Genomic DNA, 22,828 nt, shown 5'->3' with positions numbered 1-22,828 from the left:
CAAGTAGTGGCATATCTATATGAAAAAACAGTATTTTGTTATATAGCTACACTGGTGCATATATGGAGCACTTTCCCTAAAAGTATAAAATAATATATACAGTTGGAAATAGAAATTTACTTTTCAATTAGGGCAACACAGGTTGCCCTCAAAAAAGTTCACTTTAGGCTGTCTTGATGCTGGGAGCCCCTGTAATCTGCCATTACCTGCATGGGTAAAACGAAACATTACAGTTGCCCATTGAAATCAATGAGTATCCAGAGTACCCAGTGATTTCAGTGAGTTTTCTGTAGAATTCTATTTGATAGGGTTGTAGTGACTCCTGGGGTGGGGTTAGTCAGTACAACTCTAACAAATAGAATTCTCAACATGCCCCATAATAAGAAGGCTTTGTCTGTACAAGACTATTAGCATTGCGGCAGGTTCAAACTGTAAAACTACCAACTTCAAACATGAACACTACTAATACAGTGAATAAATAGAATCTCTATTTCACACTATTAATAATGTACTGATGATGTCTTATTTAACTGTAACATGTCATTATAGAAAAGAGATTGCATATATAGTAGGTATGAGGAAAAAAAACCTGAAGTAAAAATGAATAATGTTCCAATCCTGATATACTAGTCATAATCATAGGGGATAAAAACATTTTTAGCAAGTGAGCATTACTTTTTTTTTGTACTGTTTGGATCTTTTCCTATAATAACAAGAATATATACAATGTTTCTCTTTTGGGGTATATAATAAATGTAAAACTTATGCTACTTTCTTATAGATTATATTGGCATTTTTATGTTGTTTTGAAAGACTGGTATTCATTATGTGCCAATCTCTCACTTCACACAATAATCAAAAAAACATCCATGTGTATAAAAAATGTTAATGAATCCCAGGCAAAAAATATATATAACAAAAAAACTAATGACATTCTCATATGTGCCTACTCAATATTCAGCACTAATTCCCCCATGTGGTATGTCTTCCTCCAAGAGAGAAAAATCTTTTTTTGTTTTCAGAAATGCCGGGTTTAAACTTTGGCCCCTGTCATTTGTCTGTTTACATTGGTTTGAGTTACCCATTTATTTTGCTATCATGGAGAACAGGAACTATTGTTCCCATTGTGACAGCCTAAATTCCTTTCTATTGCTGTAATGATTTTTTTTTTTATATTTTTGAAATTGTAATCATCGTTTACACATTATGATCATATGAATACAAGTATTACATCAGAATAAGTTTTATGGAGATTATATGGGGTCTGATCCATTGTGGCTATTTTCACATAGTGATTGTCGATAAAAAAATAAAATAAAAGATAGTCTTGGTTTAAACTGTTTTTTTTCCCATTTTAGAATGTTATGCATTTTGCTAGGATAAGCCGTACCATTATAATAAGAGTAGTGAGGACCCTGCTCACAAGAGCTTACAATCTATAAATATTAATAAAATAGAAATCAATTCGCAAAATGTATGGACGTTTTATACGACTGTCAACAATGGTGCATTTTTTTTTCTTAATATCGACATTTGGAACAATTTCAGTTCCAATCTGGAAGGATGCAGCTATTCTGAACTTAAAGATAATTAGATGCAGAAAACCTAAGTGGTAAATTTAATGTATATATAATCCACTCGAGGCACGAGAAGTAAGGGTCATGCTCAAGTGGTAGACTTTGCTAAATATTATCTGTTCTCGTGCTGTGATCCAAATGAGGCATGCATATTAAGCAAGCTCTGCCATTTGGAGTGCAGCAGCTGTTATCTACATTGACAAATTCCTTAATGATGCAGTGTGAAATTTGGGAAAAACCAATTCTAATTTTAATATCTTAACCGTGAGGGTAATTTACTTGCTGTAATCATTCTAAAAACAGATTGGGTGAGATATTGTAACTTTCAGCTTACGCCAATGTTGTGAAAAAATCCTGAGAAATGTTAGTAATAGAAGTCAAGAGTTCAGCTTTCTTAATGTAACACGACCTGACCTTGTAAATATGCATTGACAGCACATTCCATCAATCAGGATTACTTTGTGTGCAGATGACTTTGGCAGGTAAAATCAAGATGTCACCATAATTTCCTACAATTGTGTAATTGATAAGATGTGCACTGTGCATGATACCATTTGCACAAAACTTTTCATACGGTATCCTGAATGTGGAGCCCGAACGTGGTGTTAACATAAATGGGCACATTTATACAAAAGAGATTTTAAGATCAGAAAGAATATTTTATGGGTGTGCCACATTTTCAGAAATTGTAGACAGTGGTAAGTGAAATTGTGTGCAGTATACTTATGTATGCCTACCAAAAATAATTCATAAAACATTGCAATAAAAAGCAGCAGTATCATACAAAGAATCCTATAAATGATCCAGCAAGTATAATAGACTCAGATATTTTTTTTACAGAAAATGGGGCCCTGGCCAACAAGCAAAGTAGGGGCTTTTTACCTGAACAACCTACAAGAACCTCCAACCAAACCTATGGCGTAAACAGGGGTCCCTTTCATACAAGCAGACAACCTAAACCTGAACCACAAGGGAACATAGCCCCTAGAAAAATGATATGCAAAAGTATATGCAAAAGTAGAAAATCTTGATTGAATATAATACACAATAACATACTACGGAATAAAATGGATGGACCATATACGGAGATACAGACAGGTCATATGTAAAAGACCATAGGCAAACAGAGTCAACCAAGCGTCAGTGGCCGGGAGCCACTCACATACCCACAGGGAGAAATGAATAAAGCGTGAGCATAGAAATACTATTCCCACATGTTACAAAAATTGCTACCTAAATGCGTTTGTAGTACACGAAAGTTAGCATGAGAAATCCTGGCATAAAATGCAGGCACAAAAGGGCAGAAAGATGTACTAGAATTATCGTCAGAAATAATCAATAGTAAAAAAATGAAGGTAAGCACATACCCTGAGACATAATGGGGAGCGGAAATGGCAAACTCAGGAACTGGATGAAAAAATGCCTCGATGCGCGTTTCGCCCTACAGACTCGCAACGTAATAGGAGGACTACATAATGAAGACATCTTGTTGCATTTGGAGCAAACGATTAAAAAATATGAGCATTGTGAGAAGATAAATCCAGTGATCGATCTTCAGTACACAAAAAATATTATTTGTAGCTTTATCTTAATCATTTTTCTTTGATTAATTATATTTTTCCTGCACATAAAAATGTATTGACAAAAGAATCTATTTCCCTTTCTTGTACTTCCCAGTTATCCCTTACTACCATGCAGATCATTCTGTGAGGCTGCTCAAGATGGCTGCGGGCCAGTGCTGGAAATGGTAAATTCTACTTGGCCGGAGTTCCTGAGATGCTCCCAGTTCCAGAACAAGACAGATAACAGCAACTTGAGTCGTGTTTGCTTCTCCCCACAACATGAGAAAGGAAGACAATGTACGTAATTACATGTGGAAATTAATGTTATTATAGAGTATGGAAACCCGTATGTGAAAAGTTAGATGTAGAAAAAAAATCACCATCTGAAAGGAGAAGGAGAGTAGACCAGAGTGATTCTCAAATGAAGAGAGTGTGAGGCAGTGTAGGCGAGCTATTATTGAAAAAATAGTCAACTGAAGGGCAGGAACACACGCAGCGTGTTCAGGGCGGATACGCCGTGTCAAGCTTCGCAGCGTATCCACCATGAACACCGCAGGGAATTCCGTCTGAAAAACTGCACCACATTTTCTTTTCGGACTGAATTTCCACTCTGAAAAGCAGCGCCGAAAAAAACAACAACTTTCATACTTAACCCCTCCCTCTTTTCTGTGTGTAGTCCATATATAATTCTTTATATATTCTCCTAAATAAGCTGAGAACCCATAAGTATACAGACAGGGAGGCTGCACTATATTCTTCTACATTATACCTATGTGACAGGAACCTGTCTAAGTATCAGTGGAAGCTGATGATCCCCCAAAACTAGTGTGGTACAGGAACTGCTGAAGCCTGTGATGGGTGACACATAGCTCTCAATAGAATCACTGCTAATAAGTAACCATCCCAGTCTGATATATAGAGATAGAAAAAGAAAAAAAACAAATGAAATACTGATACGTGGAATACCATAATGGTACACATGGGAAAGTTTAGTTTTGGATGGAATGTCCCTTTAACATTATTTAACCCGCAAGGGCAACGCCACAAAAAAACACCAGAATTGCTGTTCTTTGGTCATCTTAGCTCCCCTAAAAAAATGTTCAAAAAAGTGATCAAAAAGTCATATTTCACAAAAAATGGTACTAATAAAAGCTACAGCTCGTCCCACAAAAAACAAGCCCTCAAACTGATCCATTGACGGAAACAATTAAAAAAAAGTGATGGCTCTCAGCGTATGGCGACACAAAAAAAATGTGTTCTTTGTACAAGTAGAATATCATCATACTATCATTTGTGTAATCAAATTGACCCACAGAATAAAGTTGACATGTTGTTTTTATTACACGGTGAACACTGTAAAAACAAGACTCAAAAAACAATGGAGAAATTGCAGTTTTTTTCCAATTTCACCCGACAAAGAATTTTTTTTCTGTTTCCCAGTACATTATATGGTAAATTAAATACTTAAAAACTGCAACTGGTTCTGAAAAAAACAAGCCCTCACACGGCTATGTTGATTAAAAAATAAAAAAGTTATAACTTTTGTAAAAATTCGGGAGGAAAAAACAAAACTAAAAAAACCCTATTCCCTTTTAATGAAATTGAATTTCCATCAAAATGTAAAAATGGGTCAGTAAATAATTAAATGTTCTAGTAAATTAGACGTAATAGTCATAAGTTTTACTGTCATTTTTCTGTTTTGTTCTTCTCATTTATTAGTATATACCCATTTTTACAGTTTAGGCAGAAATCCTCCTTAACTGTTTCTTACTGGTATGACCTGAATATGCTCAGCAAACACCTATTTTACATTAGGCATTGATAAAACAAAATGTTTCAAGGTTTGGAGGGCATTTTTGTACCGTTTTTATGAATAACATTTGTTTTATTGAAAACTTAAACAGCTGAAATACTAACTTTGCTTCTAAATTCGAAATGAAGAAACAGAAATAATAATCAGGCCATTGGATACTAAAGAATGCCTAAATAAAACTCTGCTGAGCCTTTATTTTATTTACACTGGCATTAACGTTCCATTTGGCAGGAACTTGTAACTGTATTAATACAAGAGGTCAAAATGTTAAGTGGGAGTAAAAGGATATAGTACATGCTGCAAACATATCATCATAGGGCAACACAAAAGTGACTTTGCTCTATAAACATTTGTTCTCCTTTTCATTTAGATAACCATAAAAGTAGAGGCTGTCACATATTTATCTCTGCCGGCTAATATATCTTGTGGCCCTTTTACCTAATGTCTCCAAAACTACATAGAGTTAGAATTCAAGTTAATTTGACACTCCTTGAATAATAGATTTCTTCTATTCATGTTACTTTTTAAATGTCAAATCTTATTCTAGGGCAGGGGTACTCAACTACTTTTAGCAAAGGTATAATTACCGGGGTCTGACATGAGGTGAAGGTCCGAGCCATACATAGCCCCCTGCAGATAGTGACACATACACCCCTGTAGATAATGCCACACACAGTCCCCCTTTAGGTAATGTCACACACAGCCCCCATGTAGGTGGTGCCACACACACCCCTTTGTAAAATATTGTGCTATAGTTGAAAACCACTGCCTGTACTGTTCCACTTAAAGGGAACCTGTCACCAGCATTTCACCTATTGAACTTTACTTATCCCTCACTGGCCACTGCTATCAAAAGTTCATTGCCGTTATCCCCTCTCCTGAACTCCTCCTACAACTGTAAATAACGGTCTGCAAACATTTAGCGCCTTTTATCATAATAATCCTGTTTCCCGTTGTACGCACAAACCAGAAGAGAACATCAATGCACAAGCGCAGGATTTTGCTGGAGGAAGGCGAGGAGCTGTCAATCAAAAGTAAGGAGGCGGGTAAATTCTGAAAGACTTGAGGAATGAAGATATGACTCTTTTCAAACGAAGATATGACTGTTTTATGCTCATTAGCATACGGTGTGGGAACACAAAAAAACGGAATACTAAAGGTATAGAGCCGACTAAGAAGACAATTATAGGTTATATAGAAATGATTTTTCACCCACTACCACCTGGTATTGCTGGTTTAATAGGTGAAATGCTGGTGACAGGTTCCCTTTAACTGCATCTCTCCTATGTACGCCTGAGTGGCTGCTGTTACTGCCACTCATGACGTCACTATGGGTCTTTTGGCGTTTTTTTATGTTTATAAACCACTTGGCTCGTGGTGTTTTACTGTTCTAGAGTATGTATTCCAAAAGAAAAAATAAAACCTTAATTCAATATCATCTATTAACTGGTTGCCGACACAGAACGAAAATTCGCAACCTGTGTGACAGCCAGTGACCGCGCGCGATTAGGAGTGGGGCAATGGCTGAAAAACACCGCCGCTGCCCCACTCTAACGGCGGAAAGAAGAGAAACCTCTTCTCTCCGCCGTTAACCCCTTGAATGCCCTGCTCAAAGCTGATCGCGGCATTCAAAGTGAATAAGAGAAGGGTGGACTGCCCTTTGATCGCGTCACATGAAATCCTTGTGATGCGATCGATGCACATAACTTGCATGGCCAGACAGCCTAGGGTCCGTTGAAGAACCCCTGGGCTGTATGACCATATTCCCTGTTGCTAGAGCATGACCAGGTATGCCCTAACAACTGCCTGTGTAAAAACAGGCTAATGTACTGGCATATAGATATATGCCAGTACATTACAGTTAAAAAATCTAAATCAAAATGAAAAATCCCTCCATGGGATTAAAAAAAAGAAATACACAGAAATATTATTTTTTACAATGAATAAACTTTTTAAAATAGAAGTCCCAAACATGAAATAATATAGAAATATTTGGCATTGGCACGACCGTAACAACCCGTACAACAAATATATAACATTATTTATGATGATCAGTGTATGGTGTAAAAAAATAAATATTAAAACTGCAGTGAAACTGCTTTTTTTCTGCATTTTCGCCCAAGTAAAAATTTATATAAATTAAACGATAATGTATTTGTACCAAAAAATGGTACCTACATAAAGTACAACTCGTCCCGCAAAAAACAAAGTATCATACAACTACATCGTACAAAATAATTAAAAAAGTTATGAGCGCTCAAGGCCAAAATTGGCCGTGTCCTTAAGGGGTTAAATTACAGAAAATGTATTTCAGACAATTCATAGTTACAGAGACAAAATGATAGTTTTTTACCGCTCAGACGGTTGTAGATGTACTGTCTGAAGGGTCCATCAAGGGTTTGACCTTCCCCCAGCTAGCATGCAGAAAAAACGATCCAAATTTCCACTGGTGTGTATATCTCGCTGGTACTTGTGGTTCCACACAGAAGTGAAACTGCAGAAATGCAACTGCTTGCTGTGTATATCCTCGTATGTGATGTCCTAAATCTCCAACAAGGGAGAAAAAGGAGATAGTGCACTACCTTTTGGAAACTGCAAATTCCACGACTTTATTCCATACTTACAAAAATGGATATAGATAAAAGCATAAGATAAGCTCTTGTAACACGCCAAATAATGCAACCCGACCCTGGGTTTCGCCCTTCTGGCTTCCTCTGGGGCAACTTCCCTCTGGGAAGCCAGAAGGGCGAAACCCAAGGTCGGGTTGCATTATTTGGCGTGTTACAAGAGCTTATCTTATGCTTTTATCTATATCCATTTTTGTAAGTATGGAATAAAGTCGTGGAATTTGCAGTTTCCAAAAGGTAGTGCACTATCTCCTTTTTCTCCCTTGTTGGAGATTTAGAACATCACATACGAGGATATACACAGCAAGCAGTTGCATTTCTGCAGTTTCACTTCTGTGTGGAACCACAAGTACCAGCGAGATATACACACCAGTGGAAATTTGGATCGTTTTTTCTGCATGCTAGCTGGGGGAAGGTCAAACCCTTGATGGACACTTCAGACAGTACATCTACAACCGTCTTAGCGGTAAAAAACTATCATTTTGTCTCTGTTTTTTGTGGTGTTGAGGATTTCACCTCTTTTTTACCTGCTCCGGTTGTTCATCTCCTTGTTGAGATATTTCAGTGAGTAGAGAGCTGAGTTGCATATTTAATTCATAGTTACAGTTCAGAGTATCTGTAATTGGAAAACCTTCGTGACAATCAATATAGCCGCCATTACAGCTACTCTTCCAGACGTAAGAAATATGGCTTATACTCTCTATGGGATTTGTATTGGCCACCCTTATGGTTGCCACGGAACTGTACTAGAACAGATATAATTTTGAAATCGTTTTAGGGATTTTTAGGAGGAGGAGCTCTTTCATTTTGAGTTTTAGATGGTTTTTGATCATTTAACATATTTATAAGAAATTGCTGAATGGATTGTTTTAATCATTTTATACATTGTACTATAAAAAAAAATGTGTAAAAAAGCATAAAGTCTGGTTTTATGTAATAAAATAGATTTGGCTTTTGCTGAAAATGATTTCCTTTGCATCTTTAATGAGACTGATACATACACTGAGGAGGCAATTACTTGTCTATTTGGTTGCCGTCTAAAGGTCACCAGATACCTGTAAAATGCATGTTTTATAGTAAAAAAGTGTTTAAAACCTCCAAATGTCATAATTAGCAATTCTTTTTGAATGCCATGGAGAGGTGAATGTTCAATGACTAAGGTCGCTTTTACATGGCAGTGTTTTGGTTGGTATTTTGCATCAGGATTTGTAAGCCATAACTAGGGGTGGACCCAAAGCACCGAAAAGGTACAATTGCTTCCATTTAACTTTTTCTCTGTGTAGGTTCCACTCTTGGTTTTGCCTTACAGAAACTCATGCAAAATACTGACTAAAATACTGCTGTGTGAATGTCAAATGCTGATGTACTCTGTCTCAATAGAGTAATATAAAATTAATTCCCCTAATTTTACCTTTCAAACAATAATCATATTCAAATCTTGCTATTATGTTAAGAATGTATATATAACATACAATATAGAAAAATAGGTCAGCAGCACATCAGAGTCCCAGAGACTTATGGAAATAGTTTTGTTCAGATAAGGCATACATTCGGTGCATGCCGTGTCGAGTCGTAGCCAATCCAACTCCAATGCAAATACTGAAAGTAAAGAGACCGCAGCAGACGTGGCTTGAGAAAGATCCACATTGGGGTCGAAACGTCGCTATTATGGTGGAATAAACGTTTTTGATACTTCTTTGATACTCTGATAAACCATGACATGTTTCCTCTGTAAGATATCTCCCATGCCTAGTTAAAATGTTGCCCAAAAATGGCCATTTGATTCACAGATTGACAACAGGAGAAACTCAACCCACTGCCATGGAATCCGGCCAGCGCAGACAGTTGTACATTGGAGTAATTAAAGAGCCCAGTTTTTCCTATACTGTATTTTTCACATGTTTTGAGATTCTTATTTTTACATCCAAATTTCATTCTGCAGATGCTGTTACCGATCGTATTAAGTTTACTATTTAAAACTGTGAAGAATTGATGGCCTCAGGGAGCAAATGGTTTTGCCAAGTTATGTTGCTTTGAGAGCGACCCCCCCCCCCCTCCTGTTGTGCGATTGCCTGCTAATACTTTCATTCTTTTCATTACATCTGGCAGATGACTATTTAAACATCATTACCCTATTAGGATTACTCTCTAAATGCTTGTTATTTTCCTCCAAAAAAGAAAGTGTTGACTCTTAAGTACTATTAAAATTGATCATTTTGCAACATGTATATTAAAAAGCCCAAAACTAGCTGTAGACACAATGATTTATGTAGATGTCCTATAGAAGGAATTGGATTAAAATTTTATGCGGGATTCTAAGGGTAGTGTTGCTCTTCAAAAATACTGTGATCTTAAAGGTGCCTTTTCGCAGTTGGATACATTTTGTAGGCGTCTTCTCAAATTCTCAAAATTCCTGACATGTGTGGTCAATCAAGCCATGTCTCAATAATATCTTCTCTATGTTTATCTGTATACTCTAAAGGAAGATTTCCATTGAAGAAATTGTATCTTAGCTGCTTGGACATCTAAATATCTATATCTATTTGCAGATATTATTTAGTGTCTTTTAAAAGAACTGTACACATAATCTACTTTGTCTTCCTTTTCAATACTATACTCTATGCTAGTTCTGTTTTTCTCTTTCAAAAAACACCAATGTTGAGGACCCTTCCATGTTAAACTACATATTGCTTTTCCACATATACTGAAAATTCACCACAAAATTGCTCTGTAGTGATAGTATGGGTATGTTCACACGCTTAACAAAAAACGTCTGAAAATACGGAGCTGTTTTGAAGGGAAAGCTCCTAATTTTCAGATGTATTTTGAGCAACTCTTGTTTATCGCAGCGTTTTCGCAGCGCTTTTTACGGCCATTTTTGGCGCTGTTTTCAATAGAGTCTATGAAAAACGGCTCCAAAACGTCCCAAGAAGTGTCCTGCACTTCTTTTGACGAGCCGTCATTTTACGCACCGTATTTTGACAGCGACGCGTAAAATTAAGTCTCGTGGGAACAGAACACCGTAAAACCCATTGAAAGCAATGGGCAGATGTTTGCAGGCATATTGGAGCCGTCTTTTCAGGCGTAATTCGAGGTGTAAAACTCCCGAATTACGCCTGAAAATAGGTTGTGTGAACATACCCTAATAGTAGAAGCATTAGTAGATTTTTCTGTTTTTCTTAAAAATAAATAAATCTTACGCCTCTGAAACGGACGTTGCATAATTTGATAAATGCGCATGTTGTTTTTGTGTAGGCAGGAGAGGTAAATTGCTGTTTTATACAACAAATCATCTTAGGGAAACAATAGACTATCCGAAAATATTCAACATGGCTGATATTCCTTCCCAGCACTGCTGGGTCTGCCAATGGCCATAGAAATTAGGTTTTCAAAAACATTAACATGAAAAATTGGTTGACTAAATGGAGACTTTTCTAAGTTCCCCTTCTTAGTGTTCTGCAGCTTGTGGATAGCACCCTTAGCTGCTCATAGGCTCATAAATTAACTTTTCAGCTATATCCTTGATATGCAGAGTTAGGCCCCATTTAGATGGCCATAATTCTTCTGTATTTTAGACTTAAATCATCATAGAAACCTCTGGTGATCTAAGGTCGGTTCACTTGAACCATGGGGAGTCCAGGTATTGCGGCCATAATACAGATGCTAAAATGTGGCCGCATGACAACCATCTGAATGAAGCCTTAATCTACTCCTTGGCATTTGGAATGTCTAAAGGATTTGTTACTATGTTGCCTGAGGAACTTCTTGGTATGCTGACTACTTTAAATTGACTATGTGTACCACCCTTAAATCTTTCTTGTCAAAGCAGCAGCATTGAATGAAACCTGAAATTTATGGATACTACAAGAGTCACAAGATTGCACACATGGCTTCCACTAAACACAGTTTGAGAGTCTGAATGGCTTCTTGTCCATTATCTGAACCATCTCACATTTGCAGACAAGGCAATAGCAAACATCTTCTGCAACAGTCTGGCGCTGCTGGATGTGTCTTGTAATTATCTAAAAACAACAAAGTTGTTCTCTAGCAACCCTTGGTTCCAAAAGTCCTTGGAAAGTTCTCCATGAATTCCTTTGACTTTATTCGAAGAACATACTTTATTGAGTCCTTTTACTTTTGAAACTTTATCAAGGACATATGATTTTTCCTTGCCATTAAGACACACTGGAGTCTTGTGATTCTTCACTTACAGCCATTTATTAGTACTAAACATGTAACAGTGCCATATTTTATATTTTTAAAGTGGCTTATATATGTGCATTGATATAAATATATACATGTTTATTTCACCCATTGAGTTACTATAAGCTGGGATGGAGCCATTAAATACTACACTATTATTCAATATGTAATGATGCATTCTGTTTCCCATATTTGTACTTCTTTTTTTAGCATTGTGCGGGGAACACGACAGCTTTCTGTGCAGAAATGGAGTCTGCATAGGCAAGAAATTGACGTGCAATGGATACAATGACTGTGATGACTGGAGCGACGAGGTACATTGCAGTAAGTCATTCTTGTTCATATTGGTAAATGCACTTAACCTCAAAAGAGGTATACAGTGATATCACTCAATAATTCATATTACCATTACTCTCTTCCATACTAATTTTTCCACTTCTATCTCTTAAGAATTCCTAGAATCTTAAATTCAATTTAGTGCAAACAAGATGTTAAATGGTCACAAATATTTTTAAAAACGTATCTAATAGTATACCTGATATAGATCAGCTTTGTCATTACCCTAGTGTAAAAAATGTGTTTGGTTACTGCCACTAGGTGTCTCCCTTCCTGTAATCAGCTGTCTAGGCCCTATTTACAGAGCAGAGAATATGGACTGCAGGAAGTCGGGTTGTGTCTCTTCACTACCTGCAATATGAGTCTATAGGGAGGGGAAGGTGGAGCAGCAGGAGGGAGCTGGGAGAGAGAAAGACACAGACACTGCCCAAATAAGTCTATGTAGAGGGGAGGGAGGAGCAGCAGGGGGGGGAGCAGGAGGAGGGAACAGGAGAAGAAAAAGACACAGACACACTGCTCATAGAACTCTATGTAGAGGGGAGGGGAGCCGGAGGAGAGAGCGGGAGCAGAGTGACACAGACACACTGCCTATAGAAGTCTATGGAGTGGGAAGGGGGATGCAGGAGGAGTAAGCAGAGAGAGATAAACACAAACAGACATATAGCAGATTCTAGTAATAGTTATATGTCCCCCCCAGCTACACTGGTCTGTACTGCTGTATAATCTCCTCCATGCTGCTGCAACTTCTATATATATATATGTGATGGATATCGATAGGAGAGCAGGATTCTCCTCTTCTATGTGTGCAGTGTATAGAAGACATGATGGCGTTTGGGCTTCACCCACTAGCTAAGAGAAAACTGAGAATTAGAGATAGTCTGCAAAGGGGAAATATGCTAAAGAATGCAGAATACAAAACATATAATGGCCAGAAATAGTGTTGCTTATTCTAAAAAGTCACCTGAAAAGTTGGATACGCTTTAAGCTGGTCTAAATATGAGGGAAATGTTAGATAAATCATAAAAAAATGTTTTCAATGGGGCTGGTTATAATATTTAAAGAATTTGGGACCTCAAAGTTTAGTTTTTATTTTCTATTAAAATGGCATGTTCGAGGTTCAGTGGCCTGACTTCACACTGGTGTCTCAGATACTAGACAGAACTTTACTTATCAAAAACAATCCAAATTTTAGTTGATTCAAATGATGACTTTGGAATAACAATAGCCAGAGTGACGGATTAAAGAGAAGGCAAATGGGGCAATTTCACTGGGACCTCCACCACATGTTATTCAAACACCTGAATATTATTAACCCCTATCCGCACCAGGACGTAACTGTCCTTCGTTGCGGGAAGTTACTTCCCGCACGAGGACGTACAGTTACTGAGTTAATCCCGGTGCACACTGTCGGCGACAGTGTGCACCGGGAACCAGGAGGTCAGCTGTCGCCGACAGCTGACACTCCCCTCTTGCCGGCCAGCGGTCCTTTGCCGCTGATTTCGGCGCATTAACCCCTTAAATTCGGCGATCGGGTGCAATCGCCGAATTTTAGGGGTTTCTAACATATCGGCAGACCCCCGTCCGAAATCGCGGGGTCTGCCGATAGTTAGTATGGCAAACGGAAGCCAAACAATGGCTTCCGGGTCTGCCATGGACGGAAGCCCATCAGGACTAACCTTCGGCTGGTCCTGATAGGCTTCCTGTCAGAGTGACAGAAAGTCACTGTGCCGTTCCCGATGCACACTGTCGGCGACAGTGTGCATCGGGAACTTGGAGATCAGCTGTCCCCGACAGCTGACACTCTCCAGTGTTGCCGATCAGCGGCTCATCGCCGCTGATTTCGGCAATTACCCGTTACATGCGGGGCTCGATTGTGATCTCCGCATGTAGCGGGTTTGTAGCGCATCAGCAGCCCCCATGCAATCGTGGGGGCTTCTGATGCTTGTGATGGCACCCGGGGGCCAGACAACGGCCCTCAAGTCTGCCATGTATGTCAGCCTATGAGGATCAGCCTCTGCTGATCCTCGTAGACCAACTGTCAGAGTGACTGTGACGTCACACTGACAGTTGGAATACGTTACACTACCTAGGTAGTGTAATGTATTCTAGCAGCGATCAGAGCTGCAGGTCAAAAAAAGAAAGTGTAAAAAGTAAAAAGAAAGTTAATAAACAAAAATATAAAGTGTAAAAAGTAAAAAAAAGTTAATCAAAATGTTTTATAAAAGTGTAAAAATAAAAGGTTTTGTTTTCCTATAATAAGTCATTTATTATAGGGAAAAAATGAAACCGTTAAAAAAAAGTACACATATTTGGTATCGCCGCGTTCGTAACGACCCAATCTATGAAACTATAATGTTAATTTTTCCGCACGGTGAACGCCGCAAACAAAATAAACGGAAAACTGTCAGCATCGCTATTTTTTGGTCACCACCCCTCCCAAGATATAGAATAAAAAGTGATCAAAAAGTCGCATTTACCCCAAAATGGTACCAATAAAAACTACAACCCGTCCCGAAAAAAACAAGACCTCACACAGCTTTTTTGACGAAAAAATAAAAAAGTTACGGCTCAGAATAGCGTGTCCCAGAAAATAAATTATTTTATAGAAACTTCATTTTTTTGTGCAAACGCTGCAAAACTTAAAAAAAACTATACACATATGGTATCGGCGTAATTGTACCGACCGGCAGAATAAATTAAAACGTAATTTATTGCGCACGGTGAACGCTGTAATAAATAAAGAATTTAAAGCGCCAAAATCGCTGTTTTTTGGTCACCCTAGCTCTAAAAAAGATCCTGAGTGGCCAAAATGCTCACTATACCACTAGAAAAATTCCTTGAGGGGTGTAGATTCCAAAATGGGGTCACTTTTGGCGGGTTTCCACTGTTTTGGTCCCTCCGGGGCGTTGCAAACCCGACATGGCACTGAAAACCAATCCAGCAAAATCTGCATTCCAAAATCCAAAAGGCGCTCCTTCCCTCCTGAGCCCTGCTGTGGGCCCAAACATCAGTTTACGACCACATATGGGGTATTGCCATAATCGGGAGAAATTGCTTTACAAATTTTGGGGTGCTTTTTCTCCTTTATTCCTTGTAAAAATGAAAAAATTCTATGTTTCCACAGAAAAATAGGTGATTTTCATCTTCACAGACTAATTCCACTAAATTCTGCAAAAAAACTGTGGGGTCAATATGCTAACTATACCCCTAGAAAAATGCCTTGAGGGGTGTAGTTTCCAAAATGGGGTCACTTTGGGGGGGTTTCGGCTGTTTAGGTACCACAAGACCTCCTCAAACCTGACATGGTGCCTAAAATATATTCCTAAAAAAAGGAGGCCCCAAAATCCACTATCTGCTCCTTTGCTTCTGAGGCCGGTGCTTCAGTCCATTATCACACTAGGGCCACATGTTGGATATTTCTAAAATCTGCAGAATCTGGGCAATAAATATTGAGTTGCGTTTCCCTGGTAAAACCTTCTGTGTTACAGATTTTTTTTTATTACAAATGAATTTCGGCAAAAAAAATGAAATTTGTAAATTTCACCTCTACGTTGCCTTAATTCCTGTGAAACGCCTAAAGGGTTAAAATACTTTCTGAATGTGGTTTCGAATACCTTGAGGGGTACAGTTTTCAAAATGGGGTGATTTATGGGGACTTTCTAATATATAAGGCCCTCAAAGCCACTTCAGAACTGAACCGGTCCCTGAAAAAATAGCCTTTTGAAATTTTAATGAAAATATGAGAAATTGCTGCTAAAGTTCTAAGCCTTGTAACGTCCTAGAAAAATAAAAGTATGTGAAAAAAAATGATGCAAACATAAAGTAGACATATGGGGGATGTTAACTAGTAACTATTTTGTGTGGTATTACTATCTGTTTCATAAGCAAATACATTTAAATTTAGAAAAATGCTAATTTTTGCAAATTTTTGCTAAAATTTGAAGTTTTTCACAAATAAATATTGAATTTATCGACCAAATTTTTTCACAAACATAAAGTACAATATGTCACGAGAAAACAATCTCAGAATCGCTTGGATAGGTAAAAGCATTCCGGAGTTATTACCACATAAATTGACACATGTCAGATTTGAAAAAATAGGCTGTGTCCACAAGGCCAAAACAGGCTGTGTCCTAAAGGGGTTAAACAAAAGTTTATTATTTACAATATAATGCCACTGAAATATGCATTCATTTTGTTAAAATACTAAGCAGACAGAACCAAGACGTTACCCTCAGCCCAGGCACTCAAGGACCGCCTTGGCCCTCCTTTTTTTTTTTTCCGGAAACAATAGCATAGTCGACTATGCTATCGTTTCCGCTAAAAACAACCGGAAGCCTTACAAAATGGAAACAAACAGAAAGCAACTGCAACGGAAGCATCACCATTGAGATAATTGGTAATGCAAACGGAAGCTGTGATTTGCGTTTGGTTTCCGTTCATGGGTTCCTCTGATGGAAAGATCTAACGGAACCCATGAACGGAAGCCAATGCTGATGTGAACACAGCCTTAGGGTGGTTGAATTACATGCAGAATCTACCACTTAGTTTAAAATAAATTCCAATGAGTGGTGAAAGGTCTTTAACCAATTAACGCTATGTGACGTAATAGTCCGTCATAGGCATTGTCCTGTTAATGCAAACTAACGGACTATTACATCAGAGCGTTAACAGGGTACTGTGTCTGCAGCTTAACACTGTCACTGCTTTAAGGCCAGGACCGGAGCTAGCCTCCGATCCCGCCGATTAACCTCTTAGATGCGGCATTAAAAGCGAGCGCTGCATCTATGGTGTTTACAAGCAGATCGGAACCCCGCAATGAAATTAACTAACAATGGCCTCCTGTCTGCCAAGTATGAAAGCCTGCTAGGTCCCGGCCAGAGGCGGGGCCTAAAAGGCATCCGGCCGCAGTAAAAAGATGGCACAGGCTCAGAAGCTGAGCCTGTGACATCAGCCGCTGTTGTCAGCTGTACGTTACAGCTGGCACCATGCTGTAACGGCAGGGAACGGAGCTAGTTCCGATCCCTGCCATCAAAATTGCGGCATCTTAGTGATTTGTAGTGATCGGCATCGACACAATGTGATCGTGATTATGCTGATCATTGCTATGGCAACCGAAGGCCTAACAATGGCCTCCTGGTCTGCCACGTATGATTGCCTATTAGACCCTGCCCACAGACAGGACCTAATAGGCTTGCTGCCAGTGAATGACTGACAGTTCTAATGCATCGCACTATGTGGGTAGTGCAATGCATTAGAGTAAAGTTCAGAGGTGCAGGCCCTCAAATCCCCTAGTGGGACAAAAAAACAAAGTTGAATAAAAGTGTTAAAAGAAAAGTTTCAAGTTAGTAAAAACAAACATTGCCTTTTTTCCTATAATACGTATTTTATTTATTTATTTATTAGAAAAAATGTAGATTTTAATTTTCATGGCCTAATTCCACTAAAGTCAGCAACAAATCTGTGGGGTCAAAATGCTTACTGTACCCCTCAATAAATTCCTTGAGTGGTGTAGTTTGTCAACTGGGGTCACTTTTGGGGGGTTTCAACTGATTTGGTCCCTCAGGGGCTTTGTAAATGCGACATGGCGCCCCAAAACCATTGCAGCAAAATTTGAGCTCCAAAAGCCAATTAGTTCTCCTTCCTTTCTGAGACGTGCCGTGTGTCCAAACAGCCGTTTATTACCACATGTGGGGTATTGCCGTAATCAGGAGAAATTGCTTTACAAATGTTGGGATGTTTTTTCTCCCTTATGCCTTGTAAAAATTGAAAATTTCTACGTTTTATAGGAAAATGTAGATTTTCATTTTCAGGGCTTCATTCCACTAAATTCTGCAAAAAAAATGTGGGGTCAAAATGCCCACTATACCCCTTGATAAATTCCTTGAGGGGTGTAGTTTGCCAAATGGTGTCTTTTTGGGGGTGTTTCCACTGTTTTGGCATCACAAGACCTCTTCAAACCGGACATGGTGCCTAAAATATAATCGAATAAAAAGAAGGCCCCAAAATCCTCTGGGTGCTCCTTTGCTTCTGAGTTCTGTGCTTCAGTCCATTACCACACTAGGGCCACATGTGGGATATTTCTAAAAACTGCAGAATCAGTTTGCCAGTTTCACTTGCAAAACCTTTTGTGTTACAGAAAAAAAAGGATTAAAAATTAATTTCTGCAAACAAAATGAAATTTGTAAATTTTATCCCTACTTTGCTGTAATTCTTGTGAAACACCTAAGGGTACGTCCAGAAAAACGGCTGAAAAGTCAGAAGCAGAATGCCTCCAAACATTTGCCCATTGATTTCAATGGGAAAAACAGCGTTCTGTTCTGACGGACTGTTTTTTTTACGCGGCCATTTTGAAAAACGGCTGCGTAAAAAAAAACGCACGCAAATAAGTAGTGCATGCCACTTCTTGAGCCGTTTTTGGAGCCATTTTTCATTGACTCTATTGAAAAACATCTCCAAAAAACGGCCGTGAAAAACGCTGCGAAAAACGCGAGTTGCCAAAAATAACGGCTGAAAATCAGGAGCTGTTTTCCCTGTTTTCAGACGTTTTTTGCTAAGTGTGTGAACATACCCTCAAGGGTTAACAAACTTTCTAAATGCTGTTTTAAATACTTTGAGAGGTTCAGTTTTTAAAATGGGGCGATTTATGGGGGTTTGCATTGTATGGGCCCCTCAAACCACTTCACAACTGAACTCGTCCCTGTAAAAATAGCCTTTTGAAATTTTCTTGAAAATGTGAAAAATTTCTGCTAAACTTCTAAGCCTTGTAACGTCATAGAAAAATAAAAGGATGTTCAAAAACCGATGATAATCTAAAGTAGACATATGGGAAATGTTAATTAGCATTTATTTTATGTGGTATAACTACCTGTCTTACAAGCAGATACATTTAAATTTAGGAAAATGCTAATTTTCGCTAAATTTTGTTTTTTCACAATAAAATACTGAATGTAATCGAGCAAATTTTACCACTAACTTAAAGTACACCAGAAAACAATCTCAGAATCATTTGGATAGGTAAAAGCATTCCAAACTTATTACCACATAAAGTGACACATGTTAGATTTGAAAAATAAGGCTGCGTCCTGAATGTGCCAACTAGTCCATGTCCTTAAGGGCTTAAGGTTTCTAAACAAGTCCAATTGATTTTGACTTCACATTCTTTCTATTCAATTATTTGGATTAATAGGAATCTTCATACACATAGAGGGAAAAAATGGTAAAAGCCTTTGGATGGTCAGAGTTTTACCATGTGTTAGACTTTGAGAAATCGGCAATAATGGGACTTTTATGGTAAAAGTGTATGTTGCAACTGGAGGGTTTAGCGTAAGGAAATCATAATCTTACAGAAAATATAAATCTTTTTTTTTATTATTCAACCACCCACTGACACAGGTCGCAGTAGTGTCTCTTAAGGTTTTCATTAAAAGCAGTTGGGTATATGACAGATTTATTGCATTTCTAGCTGAAGTGAATTTGACCCCTCTTTATAGTTATGTGCTTGTTCTTTCCTACGTGGTTCCTTACACACACACACACACACACACACACACACACACACACACACACACACACACACACACACACACACACACATACACACATGTATAGTAAAACGTTTACTGATATTTCTTAATTTCAGATTGCAGTGAGAATCTCTACCGGTGTAACACTGGAAAGTGCCTTAACCACAGCTTTGTTTGTGATGGATATGATGACTGTGGAGATCTGAGTGATGAGCAGAATTGTGGTAGGTTCCAAATCTCTAATGAGTTTTGTGAAATTGTCAATGGTCTTATTGAATGGTAAATTAAAATGTATCAAAAGGGATAATAACTTAAAGTGGACTTGTCATTTCTCCACCTCTTCCTTTTTTATATACCATCACCTTAATAACAAATAAAGCTGAATTTGCCATTTAGGACAACTGGCAGCCACTTCTTCAATAGCACCTGTATTATCATCCTTGCAGACTTTGTCATAGACCCGGTATCTAACAGTATCTTCATGGAAGATTCTGCAGCTGCTGTCAGAGAGGTGATTGCTTTGAATGAGATTAAAAAAGATGTGGCGGAGGTTGGCCTGACAGCAGTACTTTGCAGTCAGGCTCACTACTAAGCTATTCAAGGGACTCCCCAAAAAAGGGGGATATAACCCCTTAAAGTCCAAGCCATTTTTCGTTTTTCCGCTTTCGTTTTTCACTCCCCACCTATCAAGAGCCATAGCTTTTTTATTTTTACGTCAAATGAGCGGTGTGAGGACGTATTTTTTGCGGGAGGAGTTGTCATTTTTATTGTCACCATTAAAAGTACCATATAATATACTAGGAAACTGTAAAAAAATTATTTGTGGGGTAGAATTAGAAAAAAACCTGCGATTCCTCCATTGTTTTTTGGGTTTCTGTTTTACGGCTTTCATCGTGCGTTAAAAACGTCAACTTAACTTTATTGTTCTGGTCAATACGATTACGGCGATACCAAATTTATATAGTTTTTTTTATCTTATACTACTTTTACAAAGAAAAACCTATTTGTTTAGAACAAAAATAGTTTTGTGTCACAATATTCTGAGAGCCGAAACGTATTTATTTTTTAACTTATTTATCTTTTTGTCGATTGAGTGGTGGGAGATCTTATTTTTTGCATGACGAGCTGTAGTTTTTTTTTTTTATACATATGATTAACATCCGATTTTTGATGACTTTTTCGGAAAATTTTTTTAGCGCTAAGGTGACCAAAAAACTTTCGTGCCACAGGGGGGCGGATAAGCTGTCAGAGGTGGGCCGATGGACTGCCCCCTCTTTCTAATGAGTTAGATGCTGTGACACCCGATGGACTGCCCCCTCTTTCTAATGAGTTAGATGCTGTGACACCCGCAGCCTGTGGAGCAGGCTTAGCGAGTGATCACGCACTATACTTTAACCCCTGCACCATGATGCACTTGCATCATGGTGCATTAAGGTGTAATAGGTTAAAAGGTATTTTACATAAGTCCATCAGTTAGAATCCTGAAATTTTTTTAGATACTGTCCAGAAAATAAATTATTTTAGGTGGGACCTTCAGTTAAAAGAGAATCTGTCAGCTCTTCTGACATGTGTGTTTTAATAACAATGCTGGAGCATCTTTTTTTTTAGAACTATGCGTTGTACTGTTCATCTGTTAGTCCTCCTGGAAATGTATGAATAAATTGACAACTGCCAAATATTTGTAGTGCAGCCTCAACTCATTGGAGTTCTTTTGTGGATGTTTAAGGGGACAGAGTCAAATTCCCTGAGGCTAGCACCTGCCATACAAGCCTTTTTAACAGTTTGGAAGAAAAAAGAAGAGGAAGTGGCACTCCTCTAAGGTGATATTGTTTCGTGCATGGCATATACACTGTAAAAAAAAATCTTCAATATTTTTGTTCACCTAGTGCAGATGTGCTGTAGTAGGCACAACACTACTGCATTGCATCCGTGAGTATATGTAGTACCGATGCTGGCGGGCTGCCACCTACTGAGATCCCTTGGAGGATAAGTCCTAGGTTGAGGGATGAAGATATGGTTTGGAGAATAGCAGAAAATTGCATGCAGGGTCACGGCGCCTGGCTGGTAAGTATTGACAGACTACGCGTTACAGGACCGAACTGTTCCCTTCATCAGGTCATTAACCTATAGTTTGTACATAGGTAGTACACTATTTTATATAATAAAACGAAAGGAAAGACAAGCAAAAAACAGTTACACTTTTAAACGGGGAGGTAGGGCTAGGCAATTAATAAAATTAATTTGATTAATTCACCCTCAAGGCCTCTGACGATTATGTTTTTTAACAGAATCATTAAATCGATTCTTTAGTGGCGCTGTGCTGCAGGAGGAAGCTCCGCCCCGCCGCCTCATCACTGCCTGATCTGCCCCGTCTGACAAGCTGTGTCCTGTTCTATCTGTGCTTCCCCACTGAACTGCTGTTCCGTTGTGAACAAAATGATACAGTACGGAACAGCAGTTCCATAGGGAAGCAGAAACTCCTAGTATATAGCCACACCGCCCTGTAGATACTACCCCCCTTTGCAGATCGCACCGCCCACCCTCGTAGATCGCAAAACCACCCTCCCTTGCAGATCGCACGACCACCCTTGTAATTTAATCTATTTAATTTTTTTGAAACTATTTCCCTCTTTAATTGCAAGTTTTAACTGTCATTTTTGCTCCTATTACAAGTATTTGCAGGGACCGGTAAAAAAAAACACATTATGTATAATTGACCTGAATACCCTTCTATGTCTATCATCATAGTATATTTATCATCATACTATGAAAACAGTGATAACCCCTACTGTTACAAATTTTTTAAAGAGAACCTGTTACCTGCCCAAAAAACTGCAGCTGACATCTCAGTTACATTGCAGGCACCTCACAGATTCTGCTGGTTTTTATTTCTTTCTTCTAGCCCCCACCGTTGCTGAGATATCGGTGCTGTTAGTTTTGGTGCCCGATATGCAAATAAGGCCTTTGACTGTCAAGTGGGCGGGTAACACCAGTCACTTGATAAAGGGTAACCGCCCACTTGACAGTCAAAGGCCTTATCTCAGGAACGGTGGGGGCTAGACGAAAAAAATAAAAAGCAACAGAATCTATGAGGTGCCTGTAATCTAACAGAGATGTCAACTGCAGTTTTTTTGGGCAGATGACAGGTCCTCTTTAAGAAAGTACTTACGGAACTCACTTGTAA

General features: G+C 38.5%; 1 protein-coding gene across 1 annotated transcript in view; it reads left to right on the top strand.

Annotated features, from left to right (window-relative positions):
• CORIN (corin, serine peptidase) overlaps positions 1–22,828 on the top strand; it is a 294,825-nt gene that overhangs the window by 186,285 nt on the left and 85,712 nt on the right. The window contains exons 5-7 of the mRNA XM_075859548.1: positions 3,255–3,436; positions 11,993–12,106; positions 19,761–19,868. Of these exons, the coding sequence (XP_075715663.1) occupies positions 3,255–3,436; positions 11,993–12,106; positions 19,761–19,868 (404 nt within the window). The remainder of the gene's footprint in view (positions 1–3,254; positions 3,437–11,992; positions 12,107–19,760; positions 19,869–22,828) is intronic.

Source organism: Rhinoderma darwinii, chromosome 1 (genome assembly GCF_050947455.1).
Source record: "Rhinoderma darwinii isolate aRhiDar2 chromosome 1, aRhiDar2.hap1, whole genome shotgun sequence".
Taxonomy (NCBI): domain Eukaryota; kingdom Metazoa; phylum Chordata; class Amphibia; order Anura; family Rhinodermatidae; genus Rhinoderma; species Rhinoderma darwinii.
This window is presented reverse-complemented; position numbering and strand designations above follow the sequence as displayed.